This window comes from Brachycentrus maculatus, unplaced genomic scaffold (assembly GCF_059751285.1).
Source record: "Brachycentrus maculatus isolate JH-2025_06_01 unplaced genomic scaffold, ASM5975128v1 h1tg000339l, whole genome shotgun sequence".
Classification (NCBI taxonomy): Eukaryota; Metazoa; Arthropoda; class Insecta; order Trichoptera; family Brachycentridae; genus Brachycentrus; species Brachycentrus maculatus.
In genome coordinates, this window is record NW_028281088.1 from 222,108 (window position 1) to 239,333 (window position 17,226).

A 17,226-nucleotide genomic window follows, 5' to 3' on the forward strand; every position below is an offset into this window, starting at 1 on the left:
GTTTCACAGCCATTTCGCATGTTTCACAGGCAGCGTCCTTGCACCGTTTCTCTTTATCATCCTTCGGATTTTATTCTTCGAAAGTCATTACCATCTGACCGAGGCACAGCAATCTCCTCCTTCCGGAAACTCTGCAATCTAAAGTACGCAGATGATGCTGTTAAAATTGATGACTCCGTCGAGAGTCTCCAATTAATCGTCAAAAGGGTAAATAGGTATTCTACGCACATGGGGCTTACAATAAATGTTGCGAAAACCCATGTGTTGTGCAACATCTCATGCCTAGATGCTCAACAACTCTTGACGTTGAGTAACCAGCTCATTGAAAGAGTCGAGAGTTTCAAATACTCGAGAATGTACGTGACTGAAAATGGCAGCCTTGAAAAGGAATTGGGAGTGCGATTAGGACTCGCAGGGTCCGCATTTAACAGTATAAAGGCTGTCTGGAGATCGGATTTATGCTCGGTGAAGACCAAATGCCACGTATACAAATAAAAACATACTAATAATTTATCTAAAATGAGTTTCGTATACAAATATTTTGAAATCAGTTTTAGCTTTTAGATTAAGAATAGTTTCAGCTTATGGGAATATTAAAAGCATATACTAATTATTATTATCCAATGGGAGAAAACGACCCTTGAATCATGGAATACGTTGGATAATATTAATTTCCGCATATTGATAAATCAAAATAATGATGGGCTAATTATTTTTTGAGGTTTTTCTGTTCTCATCCGCTAAAATAATTTTGGGTTATCCAATACAGTAAGTACTGTAATGGTCACCACGCTCAGGTACTGTACTGGATGTCCCAAGTTCAATTTCTAAGGAGATCGAATAAATATTAGATTTTTTTGTCACTCACATATTTAGGTATTCAATATTACCCTGAACTGGTACCTGAAGCGGTGGGCTTCCCATCACCTTTCCTTCACGTGTTAACGATCAAGATAACACTGCGTTTATATGATGCACCATCGGGTGCGGATGAAGGTTGAAAAAATATAGTTAAGAACATACAATTATAGACGAACCATCAAGATAAGATGAATCATAATTCTAGTTTACAGTTTTTGATCAGAACTCTGCCCATATAATCTTTGACTCTGTCCACGCAATTCTATTGTCTATGACAAAAGCGTAAAAGTCAAAACTCGGAAGCACGTCAAAAGTTTAATGCGTTTTCGTTTAAATATTTCCCAAGTTTTAACGCTATTAATGGAGACAATATGTTTGGTTCAGTTCAAATAATTTGATTAACATATCACAATGCTTGGTCTACAAATATATAATTGCAGCGACGAGGAGAGTGGATCTGAACCAGAGAATATGACAATGCATCTGAAAGCCGTTGATCCAAACAAATCCATTGCAAAAACTCTTCAAATATGTTCAGCTCCTTCAGTTCTGCCTACAGTAAATATATTAATTCATGCTAAAAATATATTTTTCTTCATAATTCGGGGATAAGTGAAGTTCTATTTAAGGTTATGTGTGGTTTAAACCACAACTTTTCCACAGTCTGCAAGGTTCACAAAAATGTTATCATCTGGTTATTATTAAGTTCAGTCGCGATACAAGTCTTACTATTGTATTATTATAAGTATACATTTCTTATTTCAAATTCAACATTTCTAATAACCAATTAACTCTATCTTACCCTGAGAGATATATTATGCTGCCAATTTTGTTCGCCTCCATAGTGTAATGGTCAGCACGCTCGGCTACCGTACTGGAAGTCCTGGGTTCGATTCCCAGAGGTATTTAAACAAATATAAGTGATTTTTCCACTCTAATGTTTATTCAATATTACCCTGGACTGGTACCTGAAGCGGAGGGCTGATCACCTTTACTTCATGTGTTAACGATCAAGATAACACGGCGTTTATATGATACAGTGCCCTATGCACCATTGGGTGCGAATAAGGGTTAGAAGAATGCTTTAAGGGCACTTGCAAATGTCTATTTTTATGTTTAAATTTTTACATTTTTGTCTCCAACTGAAATTCTCACCCTGTCTAACTCACTGATAACTCAAAATAGACACCTAACTCTGTGAATAGAACACATATTTTTTCATGGTTTTATAATGAGTGTCTATAAACAATTACTTAATGAAAATACTTTTCCTTTCTTTAACCTGATTTTTGTTTATTTGTTTCAGAGTGACAAGAATGATACGCTTTTGATAAGTCCGGATTCTAAAGAGCTTTTTCACAATCCCAAATATGAGCATCTGTTTGCTCCTGTACTTGGTCCTGATAATCCCTTTCAAACGGAACAGTCCAAAGCCCCTAAGAATATGCTCTCTGGGTTTGTGGAAAAGGCTCATATTAGTGAGTTTCAGTTCGAAAATCAAAGGAGAACTTTCACTAGTTATGGTCATGCGTTAGATCCTACGTCGGATGCGTCTTCATCCAGCGCTAATGCGATTGTCGGTAATATGATTTTTATATTTAAATTTTATCTTACTCTTTAAATAAAACTGGTGATCTCGTGATTGAAAATCTGGATAAAAATTATAGATATCTCAACATAGACAAATAAGTATCGAGAAGGGAGCATGAAAATCTGGGAATTTACAGAGCTTACGATCTTTCATGAATAAATCCGGTATCGGTGTAAAAACATCCGAATATATCGACGTGCTTTTGTAAAATGCTCTAACTACATTTTTGTCAATTTTGAGATATTTGGTGTATGTTATCAACTGACCGTTATCTACAAATATAAACAAACAAAAAAAATATATAAAAAAAATTATGTCTAGTTTTCAGGCGTATAAGATGCTATCTACATGGAATTTTCGAAATTAACTGAACTCCTTAAACGCTTACTACTTAATTTTGACAAAGCATAAAGTTTTAAAATGATTTAATACATTATTTTATCGTGTTTTTGAATGAATAATACTAGTTTAGTATTTCAGATAAAACAGTTAATTAATAAAAAAGAATACGTTGAAAAAATCTTCTAAGCTCTCTCCTGTAAAGTAGCAGATAGGAGTACTTGACGTAGGGGCCGTCGATTTGTACTTAAAATTTTATTTTAAAATTGGATTTGAACAGCTTTTTTATATGTCGATAAAGTTGGGTTTTGGTCCAATGGTGGATTTCGAGTCGGATACCACTAACTCCAACCCTCACTTGACTACAAGTTGATTTTTATTTTCAAATGCGGGGGTTTTGGTATGAAAATAACATTACAAACAAAGTGCTTGTTAAATATGACTGGTAGTACCCAGAAAGGAGAATTATATCTATCACTAGTATGAGCGGTCTATTTAAACATCCAGAACTAAAATTAGTTTCCTTGACGTTTAAGTAGACCGCTCTTGAAGTAAGAATTCACAAAAATGGCTCTTAACAAATCAGCCAGTTATTACTATTATCAAGAAAGATCAGGAATTAATTGTATTCTTTCATACATTATTCATGCCCTTTGACTTTGAAAATCAGTTGAATACTTTTACATAAAAACTCAAACATTTGGCATTAAGAAATTTTGCCCAAAGTCTGAAATGGCGATGCAGTGGATGGTCATGTAATGACACCGATTACCGGATTTAGAGCAAATTTTGATTCTTATGGGTGCTGAAAACTATGTATATGTGTTACACAAAATAAATAATTATTTTATGAAAGTAGTTGGAATGCAATGCAAATAAAAGTATGTATGTACGGTGCATTCATATTATTTATGTTTTTTTTTTCTTCTTCAATTTACAGTATCCAGTACAGTGGAGCCCCCCGAAGAAAAGAAAACAGTATTTGAATCATCTAAACTGAGACCCTTGGATAAGAGAAAAAGACAGAAAAATGACAATCCAGAAGATATTAACGGATTTTTGGGTCCGTGGGGAGGCTATGTAGACGAGCATAGGTTTGATGTTTTAAATATATATATTAATGTTTTTAATATACAGTCAATTTCAGTCAGATTAAATTTTTTTAAAATTAAAAAACACTGATGTTGCACACGCAAAGCAATGTTTCATATGCTAAGCTACAAAAATACAAAGCACATTTTTTTAATTTTTAATTTAATTTAATTTTTATTTTTAAAAGGAATAACCCGCAAAGCCTCTATTAGAGTCTTGTCTGTAGGTAGGATAGTAAGGATAGGGAAGGTAATTGTGAAAAATACATCCCAAACACCCAGACCGATTGAAAATAAATCTTTCTTGAATTTATTTTGCAATTGGCGGGAATCGAACCCGCAATGCCAGTTTCGCAGTTGAGCGTCTACCCAACTGCGCCACAGCGCCTGGGGTAAAACCCATTGGAGTCACCAGTCGTGCGCAACAGTTTCTAGGTAATGGTTGTGATAGACAATTTGCGTCTTGTTACGTAGTGCATGACGAGTCTACAAAGCTGACACTTCACAGCAGTGGACCTATAGGCGAAATTTTCAATACATTTCAAATTAAAGTTTTATTTGGTAAATACTACTATTTCTTAGAATCTATTTTGACATGTGTTTCGATACATTCTGTATCATTTTCAAACACGATATGTGAAGCTAAGTCTAAATTTTAGACATTATTTTTTGACATCTCAACATAGATGAAAAAGAACATTAAAATCTGGGTATTTACAGGGCTTACGACTGTTATAGCCTGGTTTAAGTGATCACTTTACATATGTGTAACATTCACCAATTCTACACACTATTCAAATTCATGAAACTTGTAGATATATTGATGAAACTCAATAGACTACATGAAAGACATCTATGGCGGGACGAGCCAAGCTTTTTATTAAGCAGAAACTCTTTCATTAGTTTGCGAGGTCCGAATCCTTGATTGTTTTCACATACTTGATTAAGCAGAAACTCTTTCATTTGTATATGAGGCCCGAAAAATGATATTTAGCAGAAACTCTTTCATTTGTATGTGAGGTCCGAATCCAGGATTCATATATGTTATTTTATTTGCTGTTCATATGTCATCGTTTGTATTCAGGATCATGAAACCGACCGGGGAAGAGGCTGAAGCACTGGAGGAGATATTGGCTAAAAGGCAGAAACGTGGAAAGGTACAAGAAGATAAGCCCATGGAAGAAAAGTCCATTCTACACAGTAAGTCTACACAATAACTCTTTTGTTAGTTCACTGCATTTCTTTGATACAGTATTATCTTGATTATTAATAATATGAAGACAGAGTGATCAAGTTTCTCGGGAGGAGTACACGACCTAGCCAACTGAACTGGCTTATCTTAACGACAGTTGTGACCATGCCTTATATCCTCGTTCCCCGCAAAGAGTATTGCCAGCATTTGATTTTCACAGAGTATAATTCCAATATTTAGACAGCCTTCATGCTGTTGAATGTGGTACTTACAAGTCCTAGACGCACTCCCAGTTCTTTATTGAGGCTGCCGTTTTCTGTAAAATGTGCTCCCAAGTACTTGAAATTTTTGACTTAATGGTTTTTTTTAACCTTAGTTACTTAGGATTTTTGTTTATTACATTTTATTAATCTGTGTTGGCAACAGAAGGGATAAACTAGTGTGGGTTAATCAGGAACTTCTCAGCATTTACTCTTTGCTGGGAGGAAATCACGTAAAACTCACCAGGAGAAGCCAACTGTGAACTATCATCAACAGGCCTTTTGTTCCACTAGAAGAGGATTCGGCATTTTGTGTCCTAGCTTGGTTTATGGTACCCATGTCCTTCACTATTTTTATCATGATGATACCACCTACTGTGAGAGTTCCTTATGAACTAATACACATCTGATGTGGGATAGGTCCTCACCCAGGCTCATGCAACACGCCTCCCGCTGTTGTTTTTTATAGCATCAACAGGTGAGGGACATTTCGAGGTGTCTCATCACACATGCTGCTCAATGACGTGCTGTTTACTCAATGCTAAGGGTTTCTGGTTTTGTTCGCCTCCGTAGTGTAATGGTCAGCACGCTCGGCTACTGTTCTGGAGGTCCCGGGTTCGATTCCCAGGGGGGGTAAAATAAATATAAGTGATTTTTTCACTGTACTATTTATTCAATATTACCCTGGACTGGTACCTGAAGCAGAAGGCTGATCACCTTTCCTTCATGTGTAAACTATCAAAATAACACTGCGTTTGTATTACGCAGTGCCCTATGCACCATTGGGGTGCGGATAAGGGTTTTATTTATTTTATTATTTAAGGGTTGCTGAACATCTTGGAATAATATATTATGTATTGTTTGTATTTTTTTTATAGTTACCGACAGTGTGGATTATCAAGGAAGATCGTTCTTATGTCCTCCTCAAGATGTCGGTGTGAACCTTCGTAGTGAAACACCGCCACAAAGATGTTTTCTTCCGAAGGCTCATATATTCACGTGGAAAGGCCATTCCAAGGGAGTGGCAGCTGTCAGGTGGTTTCCTAAAACTGCTCACCTCATGTTGTCTGCCAGTATGGACTGTCGTGTCAAGGTATCCCATTTCATTCAAATCTACAATACATTATAAGTTTTATTTTTTATCAACCTTCATTTCATCTTGTATCATTCCGTCCACAAACGGTTTTTCATTAGTGTTATTTCACCTAGTTGATTCAATTCACCATTTGTAATATTCTCGAACTGGGCATGGGCACATCATGCAATATTTTTATTGTTTGCTGAAAAGCACTGTGCATACATATCGTATTCATACAGGGGAAAGTGACCAAGTGAATTGCTTTACAAAAATGTGATCATTGACTATTTGATATCTTACTAGCTTAATATTGCCCTGAAACAATCCCAAAGGATATTTAACATGGAATTATAATATATTGACTTGTTAAAAATGACTAACTGCATTGGTGTTTATTTACTTGCTAAGCAAAAGTGACTTAAATAGCCCTCCTGAACATTTTACGTTTTGGTAGTTGGTCACTTTCTCCTGTACGACTACGATATATATGTTATATGTATCTGTATTTCTGATTTAAAAAATACATAGTCAATCTTTTTGTGCATTGTACATAGTGTGATGCATTATCTTCTGGTATAAATACATATCGCTCACTCCTTTCAAAAACGTCATAAATAAAAAAACTTGATTTTTCAAGAGAACGTTTTTAAAGTTTATAAATATAATACAATGTATTAAAAATAAATATCAAGCCACTTGTTGAACTTTTTACTGTGCAACAGATCTTTTTAGGTAAAACCTGAAGGTTTTATCTCCATTTTAAAAATATTTAAAATATTTAAAAAAATAATTAAACAATACATTTTCTTCAAAATGTAAAAGGAACACTCTGCCCTGTAGCGGGTAAATATTAAGTTAAAAATATGCCGCTTTTGCTGGGATATAGTACATTTTCTGGGCATTCCGAAAACATGCACAACTGAAAATTGTCGACTTTTGATTAATGTCGTTCTTGAAAGGAGTGAGCGATATGTAAATTTTGCAAAAAGATTTTCCCAATATGCGTATATGAATTTGTAACTACATATTCACTATTTCAAAAGTAACCGTTGTAAAATCAAACTTAAATTTTTAAATAAAATAATGCATGTAAACTATTGCATTTTCTATCAATTTGATACATTAATCATAATGTATATACATTAAATTTTAGATCTGGGAAGTATACAAGGAACGAAGGTGCGTTAGAACTTATTATGGACACAGACAAGCCGTCAGAGATATTAACTTTAACAATGAGGGAAATCACTTTGTTTCTGCAGGTATGTTGACTAGATAACTTTTTAATATGTACATATATATTTAAAAAATAAAGTTGATGGCAATTTGATATTTTCTTGCAGGATATGATAGGTACATCAAGTTATGGGACACCGAAACAGGAGAATGTGTATCTCGATTTACAAGTCGAAAGATCCCGTATTGCACTAAATTTCACCCTGACGAAGACAAACAACATTTGTTTGTAGCTGGAACATCTGATAAGAAAATTATTTGTGTAAGTTATGAAATGTGTATTATTTCTTCATACGTACTGTTGTACGCTTATTTTAAATTATCTAGTTACAGGGGTGTAGTAGGTACGCTACTGTGAAACCCTTTTTATAAAGATTGCAGGGTGGCAGCGAGCCGTTTTTTCTGTCCTTGGGAACTAGTTCATATTATTCCAGTATATGTTACATTACTGAAATGATTTTCTGGATAAGTATTGATATTAATTATTGTTTTTAATTCAAGTTTTACTTGATAAATATGTATCGCTATTTCTTAAAATTTATTATAAAAGTGTTTCGATACATTCCGTATCGGTGTTTGAAAATGCTTCAATACCGTTTTGTCATTTGAAATTCATTAGTTTTTGTATATAAAATCCCATTAATTGAACACTGTGACAAAAATGAGAAACATTCATGCAAGGAAGTGTGTATACCATTAACTAGACTTAAATAGATTCCGATTAGAGCTGATTTACAATATTTTGAGTGTGTCCAAATACTTGTTCACAAAATCTGGATTATCTCCAATTACAGGAGTTATTTTCATATTATTTTTTGACATCTCATCAAAGATGAAGAAGAATATGGAAGTCTGGGCATTTAATTATAAGCTTAATAATAAATGAAAATGGTATTTTCTGGCGTTTCTCATGTGTGTGATTATAATCCAGGATTCGGATCTCACATACTAATATAAGAGTTTCTGCTTAATAAAAAGCTTCTTTACATCTCACCAATAGATGTCTCTAGTGAAGTTCTAGTGATTCATGAACAAGGTTTCTAAATTGGTTCATATATATAGAACTTCCAAGAATTTGAGTAGTGTGGTTGTCAATAATGGGTAGAATTGGTGAATGTTACACGTGTGTAAAGTGATCACTTAAACCAGCCTATGACGGTCGTAAGCCCCGTAAATGCCCAGACTTCCATATTCTTCTTCATCTTTGATGAGATGTCAAAAAATAATAGAGCTGATTTGTTTAGCGCCCCCTTTTACTGGCACATATTGCCCGTGCTAAGCGGGGTATTACTGTATTGTAATTTTTAAATATGCATATGATGAAATAAATAAATTTTATAACATTTCACTCTCTTTTTAGTGGGATACGCGGTCAGGTGAAATAGTTCAAGAATATGATAGACATCTGGGAGCTGTAAACTCGATCACATTTGTTGATGAAAATAGAAGATTCGTAACTACATCTGATGATAAAAGTTTACGTGTTTGGGAATGGTACTGACATTAATTTATTTATTGAATTCATATTTACTTTTTGGAATTCCATAATCTGTTATTATTATATAAAATAAAACTTATAATTCTACTCAATTTATTTATCTTGTGACAGCTATTTCCCCTTACGAGGGCATTATCAAACTGTATAAAAAAAAACACATGTTTAAGTAAGATTTTTTTTTTACATTCTTTTTTTGACATCTCAATATAGATGAAGAAGAATATGGAGGTATGGGCATTTACGGGGCTTACAACTTTCAAAGGCTGGTTTGGCCAATTTTTTTTTGTAAAATTGTATTTTTTATTTGATTAAGCTAAGTATGCAGGGATTGAAAATAAAACTTAAATGTGTTTCTTTTTAGGGATATTCCTGTTGATATGAAGTACATCGCAGACCCCACGATGCACTCCATGCCGTTTGTGACGTCTTCCCCCAACGGCAAATGGTTGGCATGCCAATCTATGGATAATAAAGTTGTGGTATTTAGTGCCCTAAACAGATTTAAGATGAACAGAAAGAAAACATTCACCGGACATATGGTAGCGGGCTACGCTTGCGGAATTGACTACTCTCCAGATATGAGGTAAATATTTACCTGCCCTCGTATTAATTGTTTTTATCTTTTAAATGTATACTTATATGTGTGTATATGTATATATACATACACTTGTAGATATGTACATATATTCACAAACTACATATTTCAAACTGTCAACGGACCCTTCCTATAATGTGGCAATGGGTGCATTATTTAAGGCCCTACGTACGTTAAATAGCAACTTAACTTTCTGTAAATCCAGGAAACATTTAACTTGATTTATTTTTTTCTTCAAAATAAATACATGGTTATTCAAAGAAAAGAGTTGGGTGCATTATTTAAGGCCCTACATTACGTTAAATAGCAACTAAACTTTCTTTCGACCCAGGAAACATTTAACTTGATTTATTTTTTTTCTTAAAAATAAACACATAGTTTTGGAAAAGAAAGCGTTATTAAAACGTGAAGAGCTAAAAAAAATTAAAAATATTTTTTCAATGTATATTCTAAAAAACAAAAAAAAAACAATATGTTTTCTAAAATAAAAATGGGTGTGAAATGATGTGCGGCTCCTAGCATTGCCGAACGCTGAATGAGATCTGTGATTCCGAGTATGGCCTTAGTATATTGGTAATATAAAGCATACATCTCTTCCCCACCCCCCCTACCTTGCCGTGGTGATGAGCTCGTGCGCTTTGACGATTCACCTGAATGTTGGTGGTGGTGATAAGAAGACAGAGAAAAGGGGCAACAAGTTCGAGCCGATCTTTAAGGATCCTAGGAACTCAGGCACTTCCTAGGAACTAGGGAACGTACGGTCAATTACCTTGCCTCCTTGAAAAAGGTAGTGCCTTGTAAAAGTTTTCCTCTTTAAGGGCATCAGGTTCCCGCCTCCCATTGCGTCCACTGGTGACAATCCATCAGTTCTCAGTTCTTGCCTGAACAACAAGATGCGGCGCTCTTTTGTGAGGACAGGTTAGGGTCCATAGCATGCTATGAAATCAAAGAAGCAATCTTGCTCGTATATCGCTCACTCCTTTCAACAATGTCATATATTAAAAAACTTGATTTTTCAAGAGATCGTTTTTAAAGTTTAAAAAAAAAAAGAAATGTATTCAAAATAAATATGAAGCCCTTTTATTGAACTTTTTACTGTGTCACAGATCTTTTTAGGTAAAACCTGAATGTTTTTTCTCCATTTAAAAAATATTTAGTTTATTTAAAAAAATTATTAATCAAAACCTTTTCTTCAAAATACAAAAACAACACTTTCTGCTCTGAAGCGGGTAAATATAAAGTTGAAAAAATGCCGCTTGTGCTGGGATATGGTACATTTTCTGGGCATTTCGAAAACATACACAACTGAAAATTGACGATTTTTGATATATGACGTTGTTGAAAGGAGTGAGCGATATGTCATAATCATAAGACCGATAGTCATCTATGGCCTAAAAAATGGTGCCTGTTCTAAAGTAAGGACCATAAACTACCAGTGTTCGAGAAAAAATACTTTATAATGCGAAAGGGAAGATGTTTGGAGGAAATGCGGCTTGTAGAAGCATTATGAACCACAAATTAGATAATAAGAGCTTCTGTAAATCCCAAAAGCTGCGGTGAGCAGGGTACTTATATATTAGGATAGAAGGAATGCCAAGAAGCTATCCAGAGGCAAAGCTAGGAAGAAGTGAATGGATTATGGTAGATATGTCTTTGAAAATGTATGGATGATAATACTTATAGTTTATAAAAATAAAAATAAATAGTGATATAAAGGTAAAATTCTTTCAAAAAAACTCAACCACTGTTACTAGAAGTGATTGGTTTCTCAATGAATCTATTTTATTTTTGTTAATATATGACATAAAATTTAAGGATTTCATTATGTAAAAGAGGTTACGTATACTGATAATTTTTATATAAGAATTGATTATTTTAATGAAGGTGATTACAAAACATATTTATTTTAATGAAATTAAATGCCTTTAAATCTATATAAATAATGTTTTGCGTGAGAAAACTGTGTATTTAAAAAATATCTTACAAATGACTTCAAAAAGTAGCTGATCTACATTTTGAAGTAACACCGATGTGATAGCAGAAGTTAATTGAAAACCAATGTCCGCCACAAAAAATATATATTTCTAATTATCTTCAAATTGAAAACGTACTAGCAACCCTTTTTTGCATTTCCTAAAGCATTGTTTTATAGCGTTGTAATTTTAAAATATGTCATTTAAAAAGATGTTTTTGTCATAAACATTTTTGAAATTTATGGACCTTAAAATAGTAATTCAATTATTATGGAATCAAGCACGTATTAAAAGTTTAAAAAAAAAAAAAAAAAATTTAAGAATGAACTTTTTTGTAGTTTGCGTGTCTTCATTTAATATTTTGTCGACACTCAACATTATCATGGCTTTATATAATATTATTTATCTTACTTATATAACTGTCAACTGATTAATACCAATTAATTAAAAATTTGCTTTTTTATGAAGGAAAAAATTATTTAAAAAAAGTTAATCAATATTTTGTTTTGATTATTGTGTAACAGTGTTGATTTCTTTTAATTAACAACTATATTATATTACATGACCCATTCAATAAGTCTGGTGATTATTCAATGGGTCACAAAATTATGTAACAGATTGAATATAATGAAACACATCCAATTAAAACACTAAGAAAGTATATATTTCTAATTTTTAAGTCACTTTAAAATTAAAATGATTTATTTTAATGACTACCGAGAATACATCTATAAAATCTTATCTTGTATGAAAATTGTGAGTTGAATCTGAACTTTAGAACACCACCATACTGCTTATAGATATTTTGTATTCCGAAATGCAATGAAGTATTTATTTATATTGTTTGAAAGGTTGCTTCAAACTACAAAAAAAAAACTGGCCAAACCATCACAATTTGGTCAAATTAATTTATCAGAAATGAGAACTTATAAACAATGCATCTACTAATGTCATATTATGTCCTACGCTTTACGCAGTATTTACGTTTTACGTAGTTAATGTACACACAGGGTAATGAGTTTAATTGTTTTTCTGCGCTCTGTGTTGTGAGGTATTGATCATCTTACCTTCCGTATTCAAAATAAATACGTAGCAGAATTAAAAATGGGGTTGGGGCGGGATAAATTATTTTACTTATGAAAATTTGTTAAAATATTTCAAATTTATAATAATTATATATTCATGGTTTTAATTCAAATAAACCGTGTATTATTCAAAGTAAACATGCTTTTCTTACGATTGCAACAGTTACAAATAAACTTTATACAAATTAGCATTGCAAATACATTTGATTTTATACGATTGTTCAAAGCAATACTTCGGAAATTTCCTTATATTTCGTATAATCTTATAGCACAAACTTGAATAAATAATTAATTTTTCTTTGTTTATTATTTTGTCATTGTTTTAAATAAATTATTTTTGGTAAATTAATTTTATTGAAAGTTTGATGCCATAATTATGAGAATAATTCAGTATTTCTAAGTATGTGTGCTCTGGTGGCAACAGAATATTACATACATAATTTGATTACTAATTCATTTCTGGCGATTCTTAATTTAAACATTTTTTCAACTTGTCTTATCAATGCCTTATTTTGTATTTTTTTTTAAAGTTTATTACACTACACTCCCTTTTTACAAATGTTTTTTTCATGATTTCGTAATACGCACACAGTGCAAAAAAGAGAAAAATTTAACATTAATTTTAAAATGCACACCAGTAATTTGGAATTTCCTAGATCCCTCTTGTGTACTTACTACTCAGTGGATCAAAAAACAAAGTCTTTTCATTTCTCAAAATAATATATTACTACTCAGTACTTTACGCTGAGAGATAGGAAGGGAGTTGGTAAATAATTTTTGTTACCTTATATTTTTTAAAGTACTTTTACATAAAATTCAGATACAATAAGCAATTATGAATTTTAATTTAATTTAATTGATTTTGAATGGAAGGAAACCTATCTTTTTTTTATTCTGGGGTACCTTTTCACACATTTCCCAAACATATCTTCCATGTAAATGGGGAGTTCAGTGTATATAATAATACAATACTTTCTAGTCAAAATGTTAGTTGAAAATTCTTAAAGTGTAAAAAATATTTTATTTAGCAAACGGTATACGAGATTATAGTTCGGTAATATGTTTTCTTTACATTGACTTCAATTAAAGAGGACAAATGTCCAGTTTTCCATAAATATCGCTAGTACTGCGTACGGTGTAATCTGGTTAAATCCAGTTCAATAAATTATGCAGCTGGAACCTGTTATTCACTAGCCATATTATTGTTTAAATCAGTGGTTCTGAACCTTTTTGAAGTCAGAGAGCACTTTTGATCATAAGGAAAATTCGCAGTACACAAAACCTAAGATCCAAAAAACATACAAAGACCACTTTCATTAAAAATAAAATTACTTATTTTTTTTTTTTTTAACAAAAATGTTAATAATGGTGAGTGGTTATATACTAATATAATTAACATTTTTGTAATAAAAAAATAATTAAAAATGACTAACCGCAAAGTAAATGCTTTAAATATTAATAATATTGAGAATATTATACAAATAAAATTGATTATTTTATTACAGACAAGTTAAAAATTACATTAACTAAAAAAATATAAAAACATAAATACTGCAATGAAACTTTTTGCGGCGAAAATGATTTAATGTGACTCCTGAGCTTGTCGGCTTTTACATATTTCAGCGATATTAGGTCTAATATTTGATGTAGCTACTCTCATTTCTTCATCCAAATTGCTAAGCCAAGGTGTTTAAATCAAGGGTCACAAATCCTTTCAATGAACCTACCGTTGATGAAGCACCGTCTGTACAAATTTCTTCACATAACCATGATATTTTCAATTGTTATAACTTTCGGATTATTCCATTTAAAAAAATATATATGTTAAAGAATCAAAGATATCTTGACCGCTGTTGTGAGGTGAGTGCACACAACTTCACTTTGCAAGGGCGGTGCCATCTAGCCATTATATTTGCAACTTAAATCGCACAGTAAATAAGCCAAGATTAAATTTTGGTTTTCCTTATTTCGCAGAGCCTTTGCAACAAGCTCGCGGAGCACTAGTTAATAACCACTGGTTTAAATGTTTGCTAACATTCAATTCGGTATTGAAAATTACCATTTGCCACACTTATAATGACGTAGAAAAGAAAAGAAATAATTATTTAAATTTATGTATTTATTTTTTAATTAATGTTTTCTAATGAACATTTTTCTGAAATCTTTCTGAATTCTTACGCAATTTCTGTAAAATTTTCGTAATATCAATTTTAACTTATACTTACGTGAAATAAATCTGTTTTTACAATTATTATATTAAAAATATAATTGAGTTATAAACAATTATAAATACATACTTCACAGTTAAGAATTTTAATCTTATTTTATTATTGTTAATCATAGTTTTTTATTATTATTATTTATTATCAAGAATCAGGACTCATTGATATTTAATATACATATATTAAGTATCATATTTGGTGAACTAGATAAAAATAAGTTCAGTTAAGTTTATTTATATTTTCAATTACCATATTTTCATAGAAAAAACCATCCTAGGAAATTGATAATTTTTTCAAATGTATGATTTCATTTTAAAAAAATAGACATTTTGAATGAGTTTACAAAGAAACATCTGATTTCAATGAGCTATTTTTCTTTGTAGAATCACATTTCAAATGTACTGTTCTCATTCATGACATGCAAAATAAAGTGCAAAAGGGGTGCAAATAAAAGTATCTGGATTTAATATTATTTGCAGAATTTAACGTAACTTTAACTAACAGTGACTGAATTAAATGTATCATTTTCTGTACCTCATGGGACCAATTTCCAACTGATGTATACCCCCGAATTTATCCAGAATTTTGAGTTTCAATCTAAATACAAGACCCACCTTTCCAAAATCTCTTATCCATAGTAACCGAATCAAATGTAATTTTTTTAAATGTAGACATTGACGTAAATATCTATGTAATTTGTAAAGCGCCCTTAAGGTGATTTTTCACAAAAATAGAGGTATATAAATTGGCAATTATTATTATTATGCTTATGGAATAATCTTTTCCTCTTCTTTTTTAATAGCACCACTATTACACCTCCATCTATTTTCCAATATAACAGTAATGTCTCCCATCCTGAGCTCTTTCATTTACACCATCCGTATCTTATCAAATATATTCCATTTCTCAACCCAAAAATCTGAAATGCAAGACCGATAACCTTGCCTTCATATAATTAACAATCTAGTTAACATTTTAGTAATTTAATGCGATGTCTTATGCACCATTTGGCTGCAGTCAGGGATCAAAGAATTTTTTTTTTAACTACTTAACAGTCGAATTTTTGTGAGAAATTTGCCGGTCCAAGAAATCGTCACCAACAAGTCGAAATGAGACTGCCGGAACACCGCTCGGGTTAGTCAATAAAAACAAATACATATATTTGGCTCAGGCAAATCAATACGATTCCCGAGCAGCACTCGGGCTCATCATTACAAACTCCTTTCCCAAGTCACACTCCGGCTAATGTGGGAGTTGGTTAATTAATGACGTGGCTTTTTTTCAGTTACCTAGTTTCGGGTGATGCAGATGGCAAGTGCTACATTTGGGACTGGAAAACTACCAAACTTTACAAGAAGTGGAAGGCGCATGACGGCGTCTGTATCTCTGTATTATGGCACCCTCATGAGCCCAGCAAGGTTCTGACCGCCGGATGGGATGGTTTAATCAAATATTGGGACTAAAAATATAATTGTGTTATAGAAGTACAAATTTGATCAACTAATTTCAAAACTCAAATTTTGTCACTTTTTTTTTACTTACAGAATACATGACTGTTCTTCAAGTAATGTAATATGTTATCAAAATTTTAGGCAATTTTAGGCTGGCAATTTGTTTTGTGTGTAGTAGGTTTTGATTTTGGAGAAATTTTTGGATAAAAAGAATCAAACCACATATGTACAACTTTTATGTAAAATGTTAACAATAAGCTGCAATGCCTCCTTTTTTTATAATTTGATATCAAAATATTATATTTTAATAACTTTCAAGATTTACACGAGGAAAAAGAATACATAATTCATGCGTATAAATAAATAAATTCTGTTCTATGAACTATCATAAAATGTTTGAAAAAATCTGTAGTTCAGAGAGCGATATTATATTTCTTATACCAAAATATGTACTGTGTTTTATTGTCTTGAATATGTATGTATTTATCGTTTGATATTCACTATATTTTACGATATCTCTTTTTTTTAAGAGTTTTTTTCTCTTACAAACATTATTTTTATATTAGATAGATATTACTTTAGAATTAAATTAAAATCTATCTTTATTAAATTAACTTAGATAGATATTAATAGCTCTAGATATTAATTTTATTCATGCTTGTAAAAAATGCAAAAAAAAAATCAAATCAACCTTTGCTGGACATATTGATAAACATGTTACATTAATATATTTCCTTTTTATTGCTTTATTTAA

At 31.9% G+C, this 17,226-nt stretch overlaps 1 protein-coding gene across 1 annotated transcript; it reads left to right on the forward strand.

Annotated features, from left to right (window-relative positions):
- The first annotated feature begins 1,134 nt into the window (after positions 1-1,134).
- Positions 1,135-16,918, forward strand: LOC148303940 (pre-mRNA-processing factor 17). The gene is made up of 10 exons (XM_088269107.1): positions 1,135-1,419; positions 2,168-2,441; positions 3,732-3,885; positions 4,967-5,082; positions 6,213-6,427; positions 7,566-7,674; positions 7,756-7,910; positions 9,009-9,142; positions 9,508-9,729; positions 16,307-16,918. Exons 1-10 carry the CDS (start codon positions 1,273-1,275, stop codon positions 16,482-16,484), a joined length of 1,704 nt encoding a protein of 567 aa, XP_088125233.1. The 5' UTR covers positions 1,135-1,272; the 3' UTR covers positions 16,485-16,918.
- The last annotated feature ends 308 nt before the right edge of the window (positions 16,919-17,226 follow it).

Bases quoted from the DNA above. Each gene is read 5' to 3' on its own strand.
- LOC148303940 (XM_088269107.1), top strand. From the start codon at position 1,273: ATGCTTGGTCTACAAATATATAATTGCAGCGACGAGGAGAGTGGATCT. The intron at 1,420-2,167 runs GTAAATATATTA...TATTTGTTTCAG, and splicing joins CTCCTTCAGTTCTGCCTACA to AGTGACAAGAATGATACGCT. The intron at 7,911-9,008 runs GTAAGTTATGAA...CTCTCTTTTTAG, and splicing joins CTGATAAGAAAATTATTTGT to TGGGATACGCGGTCAGGTGA.